Source organism: Trichophyton rubrum (genome assembly GCF_000151425.1).
Source record: "Trichophyton rubrum CBS 118892 genomic scaffold supercont2.4, whole genome shotgun sequence".
Taxonomy (NCBI): Eukaryota; Fungi; Ascomycota; class Eurotiomycetes; order Onygenales; family Arthrodermataceae; genus Trichophyton; species Trichophyton rubrum.
In genome coordinates, this window is record NW_003456425.1 from 13621 (window position 1) to 20925 (window position 7305).

At 36.7% G+C, this 7305-nt stretch overlaps 2 protein-coding genes across 5 annotated transcripts in view; one reads left to right on the plus strand and one right to left on the minus strand.

The window, feature by feature from the left end:
- Positions 1 to 3185: 3185 nt before the first annotated feature.
- TERG_03857 (uncharacterized protein) lies at positions 3186 to 6661 on the minus strand. 4 transcript variants are annotated; one of them, XM_047748171.1, is made up of 4 exons: positions 6468 to 6632; positions 6163 to 6403; positions 5712 to 6104; positions 3186 to 5660 (listed from the first exon to the last, which is right to left on the minus strand). In XM_047748171.1, exons 3-4 carry the CDS (start codon positions 5732 to 5734, stop codon positions 3779 to 3781), a joined length of 1905 nt encoding a protein of 634 aa, XP_047604147.1. In that variant the 5' UTR covers positions 5735 to 6104; positions 6163 to 6403; positions 6468 to 6632; the 3' UTR covers positions 3186 to 3778. The 4 variants fall into 4 exon arrangements, with proteins under 4 accessions (XP_047604147.1, XP_047606092.1, XP_047606090.1 ...); XM_047749660.1 differs by having other exon boundaries at positions 3186 to 6104; XM_047749658.1 differs by having other exon boundaries at positions 3186 to 6104; positions 6163 to 6661.
- A 212-nt stretch (positions 6662 to 6873) lies between these two features.
- TERG_12069 (uncharacterized protein) overlaps positions 6874 to 7305 on the plus strand; it is a gene marked incomplete at both ends in the record, with an annotated part of 558 nt that continues 126 nt past the window's right edge. The window contains one exon of the mRNA XM_047751082.1: positions 6874 to 7303. Coding sequence (XP_047606093.1) covers positions 6874 to 7303 — 430 coding nt within the window. The remainder of the gene's footprint in view (positions 7304 to 7305) is intronic.

Here is a 7305-nt window from a genome sequence, read left to right on the forward strand (position 1 = left end):
AGAGGGGAAGAGCTTTATTAATTAGGAAGTATATTTTTAAGTATCTATCTATTAAGTAGAGGGGGTAAAAAAAGAAATAAAAGAGGTAAATAGTAGTATATATATAAAAGTTTAACTATAGTTTCTAAATAATAATTATATTTAGATCTCTAACTTCTAAATATTTTATTAATAACTTTATAGTATTTTATCTCTTATATATATTATATTATAATATTTTTATTATTAAAATAATAGAGTAGTAAATTTTTCTTAAATTAATTATTATAATAGTAGTAGCTCTATAATAGACTAATTTTTCTTCTTTAATATAGTTATAGTAATAGATTTACTATATTCCTTTTTTATCTATATTTAGGTAGTTTTATTATAGCTATCTATAGATATTATTACTAGGAGGCTATTAGTTCTTTTTTTAAAAGAGGAAATTAATAACTTTAGCTTTAGAGCTAGTTCTAGTTTATATATTTTAAAAATAATAAATTTTATAACTTTAATTTTAATAGTTCTTTTAATTTTATAGAGATAGTATTAGTAAACTTTATTATTTATTTAATATAATTTTAAATAATTTATATATTTAGCTATATTAATTTTTCTATATAGAGTATAAACTTATATATAATAATTTATTTTATTATATTATTTATAGATTTTAATATTTTTATAATTCTATTAAGTATAGCTATATTTCAAGTATTTATAGTAATATCTAATCTAGTATTTAAAAATAAAAAATTTAACTAAATATAGTTTATTTTTATAGAAGATTCTCTCCTTTATTAAAAAGTTTATTTCTTTAAATTTAGCTAAATCTAAGAGAAGAGATTTAAATTTCTTTCTCTATAAAAGGGTTTTTTTATTCTAGTATACTTTTAAAATAGTGATTTTTTTTTAAAATTTAGATTCTATTATAGAAGCTTGAGAGTTACTTTTATTTAATTTTTATTTTTTATAAATTTTACTTTAATTCTATAAATTAAAATAATATATTTTTTATTTTAAAATCTAGCTTTAATTTTAATAGCTTTAAGTTAAATTTTATTTATTTTAATTTTTTATTTAATCTTTATAAAGTCTATAATTAAAATAAATTTCTCTATTTTAAACTCTCTAATTCTAATAAAAGTTTTAATTTTTCTTATAGTTATTTTTTTATTAATAATTTTAAGAAAATTTTTTTTTATTTTTATTTTATTCTTTTTAGTAACTTCTTCTTTTATAGTTTATTCTCTAACTTTAAGTTCCCTATTTACTCTAATATTAGTTACTATATTTACCCTAAAGTAATCTTTTACTACTATTTAAGCTATTATTTTAGGGCCTTCTAAATATTTAGTAGATTAAGTAATAACCTTCTAGATTAAAATATATTTTTCTAAAATTTTTATAAATTAGGCTATTTTTTTAGTATCTTATAGTATTTTATTATAAAGTATAATAAAGCTAAATTAAATTTTTACTAGAGTAGTATATTTATTTTTCTTATTTACTAAATAATAATATCTATATTTAATAAGCTTAAATTTAGTTAAAAAGATCTTTTTAATTATTTTTTCTATTTTTTTTTCTTTATTAAGGAGAAGTTTCTATAAATATAGAGTTTTTACTCTACCTTTACTACCCTCTTCTACTATAACTATAGAGTTAATTTCTATAGTTTTTTCTAGTAAAGCTATAGAAGAGGTTCTCTTCTTTCTCTCTTTCTTTTATAATAGTTAGTTTATAATATAGAGGTTGAGTTTTACAAAACTTATTATTATAAATAATAATAATAAATAATTACTTTAATTAAATTTTTATAAAAAAGTTTAATTAAATTTAATTAAATTAATAATTTATTTATATTAAACTACTACTAAATTATATTTTTTCTAAATTTTAAAATTTTAGAAAATTAAATTTTTATTTTTTACTCTTTTCTATATTTAATTTAAATATAGAACTTTTTATAATTTTTAGTTATATAGAAGTATAATAAAAAATAATAATAATAATATTATTATTTTAAAAAGTAAAAAATTTATCTATATATTTTTTAAATTAGAAATTAAATAATTATAAAATATATTAATAAATTATATAACTATTATAAATATAATTTAAAATATAGAAAAGAAAATATTTAACTATAAATAGAATACTTACCCTCTAATATAGTACTAAAATTAAATAAATCAAGTAATCTAGCTCTAGAAGATATTTCTAAGTGGGGTAAGCTATATAGAAGAAAAAGAGTAGAAACTAGCTAGAATAGTGTAAAGAAGAAGTGCCAGAGAATATAGATATAGCCTGTTTGTAAATACTAGTCAATAGATCTATATATAGAATATTACATCTAGATAGCGAGAGTAGTCAATGATATTACTTCCGTATACGGCGATCTGGTTAAATATAACAGATGGTGGTTAGGAGTGGTCTGTAAAGAAAGAAGACGCAAGATAACACAATATACTTATCTTTACTTTTTCTTTACTCTTGCTGTTCAAAATCCCAATCTAAAGTAGTTAGTTAACTTGTCGATATCGCATTAACAATTATCTATAAACTCTGCGCTTTCATCGTAAACTCTTTTATATAGTCGGCGAAATCAAATGACCTCTACTGATAATTTCAGCATTCACTTTGTAAAGCAATCTACATTTATAGTAGATATTATGTTGGCATCAGATAGAATTCCGTTAGTTTGTATGTAACGAGTCGGTTTATCGGAAATATATCGAAGGAAATAGATAATCACGTATTGGTCTCCTTGGATTTTTCCAATAAGGGTAGAGCGACGTCTGGCTCCCTGGTTAGGTACATACAGGGCATAATTCTATAGTGATGCCATGACCCAAATTATAGAATATTCCCTCTTCATGAGGCTCCAAAAAGCCAAAGAGCTAGAAAGCCAGGAAGCCAGGGACTCAGTCGGGCGAGATCAGCATTTCGTGGGCTGTGTGGGTGGTTCAATGACTCAGATTCAAAATTATTGTTAGCCAAGAATATTTCGTCCTAAGCGCCCAGTTTGGGCTATTTTTAGCCAGACATGAGGAGGCTGAAGCGCACTTTCTACATAAGCGACTGCAAATGGCAAATAACTTAATTCTGGAGAGACTTGCAGCTATTACTACTGGTTGGCTCGGCTCTTGTATGTGTTATGAGCGCTCAAAAGCTAGGGCTGATGGGTCGGCGGGTGTCCATCAAATGGAAGGAGGCGGACACGCCGCCGACATGTTAGGTTGCCGCGTTAAGGGAAATATTGTCCCCTTATCTAGTACCAATAGTTAATTGCTCTGCTTCGAATCTTTGTCCATAGGCACCTTCGCTTGATAGCCGATGTCTTGTGATCATATAGGGGGAGTTTCCGAGGTGTGTTACTTCCAACATAGGCCAGGTAAAAGAAAATTTTCCGGATGCCCGGCATTTTCATAATCTTTTCTTTTCGCTAGGTAAACATAGGCTACAACTTATTGTGCAGTATACGCTTTATCAAAGTCGCTCTCACGGAGGCGGTGATTATATATACTTTGTTATTGAACCGTGCACACGTTGGCATGCGCCAAAGCACTCATGTGCTTTTTGTGGTTCAACCCAGCCCGTTCTATATCACCTATCTATGGATACACCTTAGGGGAGACACACCTTATAAATAGTGACGGAGCAAATTATACAATCATGGGCTATTCGTTAGTGTAACCTGCTGTGGTAAAATGTTCCATCGCGCTTTAAATCGCACCGCAACCTCGCGTGCGTTGATAGCTTGCGTTTTTACCGGGAACCTGGTTGGCTATAGTTAGGAATTTGTTCTCATAATCCATGCTTGGATATTTGATGGCCCTGTTAACCCGCCAGTGGATCTTGCACTCTTAGAAGATGTGCAAGACTCTGACGCTTCGCTTTCGCTATCATCACGTATCCATGGGTCAGAGTATATCTCCTCGGGAGGATGTCCTTCACAGTTGCGAGTAACCCACGCGAAGACTTCTCGTGAGGCCATCATGGATGCTTCCTGGTCTGCCAGGGAAAGCGTTTGGTGGTCCATAGCCGTAATGCGAGAATCTATTTTATGAGAGTGACGAGGGATGGCGTCAGAACAATAGCCGCGTCCTTCTAACCCCGAACCATTCTTCAGGCGCCATGACCAGTGATGGTAAACTAACTCGTGACGGGGACAATCTCTATGGGCTTTTACTCTAATCGCTGTATATTCGAAGTCGGTCATGCCGACAGGTTGCCATGGTGAAAATGGCGGGCTATTATATTGCAAGTCATCCTCGACAGCGGCCGGTAGGTAAAGAAGGCGCCAGGCGTCCGACCTAAAGAGCTTATCCTGCAAGGAGTCAAATTGAATATATGGGCCTGAACCCGGAACATCCATGAAAGACTGTGGGTTACCAGTCCATGGCGCACCGTTTGTGTCCAGAGGAGGGGTTCCGCTACCAACAAGCTCAACGACGGTGGAAGAAAGCCCACTAAGGGTGGCTCCAAGCCAGAGAGCTGCAAGATTTGGACATCGTAGGGCACAAAGTAAAGGGATAATCTCATCTAAGGAGAGAGAACCGGAATAATTATTGGGTATTTCTTTGAGCACAGGATGAAGCCATGGACTGACCAAATTACAGCATACTTCGGGTTCCCAAAATACACTGCAGAGACTCGAAACAGTCACGCTGTGGGCACAACTCATCGTCATATAGTAAGGGATTTGGGCAGAAAGCTCTTTAGCATCCGCTATGACTTGAGGAGATTTGAGAGTATTCGATCCACGTACGCTAGGCAACCTGGATGGCGTTCCATAGTAGTTGTGTGCTGGGAATGTCATAGCAGTTGCGAGAGCGACAAAGAGTTGGCTATGGGAACCGTGAAGCGCACAAAGGTCGATAAGAAACTCCAATGCTTGTTGGGAGGATGGAGGACTTAGGGATTTCATTGTTGAATTCGTTGGTAAATCACTCACTCTGACCTTGAAGGCTTCGTCGTGCTCGAGCGCCACAGACCAGGGTGAGATGTAGCAGGCACTGTCACTCTGTAACACTGTAGCCTTCCAACCTTGCCCAGGTGCTAGAATCGATCCCCACCACCGTGCTGCCTGCGCACTTACACAGCCAACATCAATCATGTTACCGATCACTTCTGCCTTCCCATAGCACATTTCCGCAATAGAATCGGTATAGTCTAAGCTGGACAATCCTGATCCCTGCCTCTCGATTAATGCTGCCGAAAATATGTATGACCATCCCAAGGCGAGTGTTCCGATGATATTAACCTCATGAGCTCCTCCCACTCCGGCCCCTTTGTGAAAGGCAGCATTCTTGAAGCAAACAGGCGTGGGCCGTCGAACTCCTATCGGGAGAGATGCGGCTCGTATCTTCTGCTTTCCGCCAATGCCGCACTCACCGCCATCTGAAACAACCCACACACCCTCTGCTCTGATGTACAGTACCCCGTTTGACGTAAACTTATCAAAGGCCTCATGGCGATGGTTCATATGAATATCCGGCATCGCCGGGACATATCCGAGCATATTTTCAGGCCGAAAACATTGGGAAGGAGGGCCATGCCTGTATTGGGTGACAGCTTGCTGCGCAAGGCCATGCCAGTAATAACGAGCCTCATGCAACGCGGCGTTAAGCTCATCTTGACTCGGCTGGAGGTGATCGCGACTCCTCTGGGTCCTTCTACTAATCAGCTTGAAAGTCCGCGCCTAGATCGAAAGTGGTATATACTTAGTCATTTCTCGGGAAACCATCTTCGCAAAGACTTGCTCTTTCCTGAAGTTCTGTTACAGGTAACCAGCTTTTACTTTTATCTTCAAGACAGACCTCACGATGCGAGAACCGCCGCTTATATAACCATGCCGTTCACGGATTATATATAGTCCGTTACTATGCACCGACTCCCACAGACATTTGATTGGCTTCTTACGAAAGTACAGGCGCGCGGAACATCGGGTGCAGATGGGGAGTTTCATTTTCTAGTTACTTTCTAACGATCTTTGTGCGTATTGTATATTTCAACTCCATCAATACGTATCTTCTCCCAAGAACCACAACTTTATACTCCACAGATTGTCCTTAAGGTGCTTACGTCTTGCTCGCGGGTGTGCGAGCTTGGTCCGTCTGCCCCACTTTATATCAGTTATTCTGATCACTAATTAGCCGCGAGCATACTACTTACTAGGATACGACTTCGTCACATAGATATTTCATATGGCCATCAGGCTGGGAGCCTGGTGGGCCACCTCCTGGCGCACAGGTCTCACACTTGACACACACCACATAGCCTCCATGGGAAGGTTGTTGGCAAATCTTCCATTTTTTTGGCTGGTTACATGCATTGCATTTATATTGTCGATGTTCATTGTTCGCATGGCTGCATATATCGCAAAACCCTTTCAGTCCTGAGCTAGCTGACATTTCTTAATGGCGGTCCAGTTTAGCCTTTATGTGAGCGCCAAAGTACATAAGCTGAGGTACACGTACTTTTGTTCTGTTTTCAAACTGGGAAGTGGGTTGCAGGGGATTGTTCCTACCAGAAAACTGGAAATGAGCTTGCAGCATCTCGCCTTCAAATTGAGTGCTGCTTTTATATTCGACCTGTTGGCGGCTCTACCTATGAGTCATCACCGAGCATAGCCTGCAATCCATAGGGGAGGGCAGCTTGTCATCGAGCCGCTTCCACATCGAGCCAATTGATCTCCTGACCGTGCCCCTTGTACGTTTGAAATCGCTACAAGGTCAGATACTAACCATAGGTAACCTTGCTGCATTCCATGTTTCGGGTAAAGTATTACCCGACGCTAGCTCCATTTTCTTTCTTCCCTTCCCTTCCCTTCCCTTCCCTTCCCTTCCCTTTCCCTTCCCTCCCTCCCTACTTTCCCTATTTGTTATGTCAAGCAAAATGAGCCACCCATCCAGCTTGTTCGACACCCAAATAAAACCTCGCCTTGAAGATCAGATCCACAAGATACTGGATCCTCTATCCGAAGGCCAGGCGAAGCAAGTAAATACTTGGCTGGAATTGTATACAGAAACTGCGGACTCGCTGGAGAAGCGATCTTCATCACGGCGATGCGTCAGACGTCATGCTCAATACTTCGCCAGGAAAGTGTATGCAATTAGTGCTGAATTATTTGTGCTATGCTCTCTGTCCTACTCCATTACTGGACTACCAAAGATCCCAGCAGGGCCATTCTATGATCAACTTGAGCAATGGTGGGCGGCATTAGAGGGTCCTCACAATTCGCTATTCAAAGTCACTACCACCATATGTGGTAATTTACCGCAGTATGGAGAGGATAGATCGAATTTTTCTGCAGTT

What these genes read in the sequence shown, in the direction of transcription:
- TERG_03857 (XM_047748171.1), bottom strand. Translation starts at nt 5,734, where the DNA reads ATGGTTTCCCGAGAAATGACTAA. An exon ending in GTTTCCCGAGAAATGACTAA is followed by an intron (nt 5,661 to 5,711) that starts GTATATACCACT and finishes GATTAGTAGAAG; the next exon opens with GACCCAGAGGAGTCGCGATC.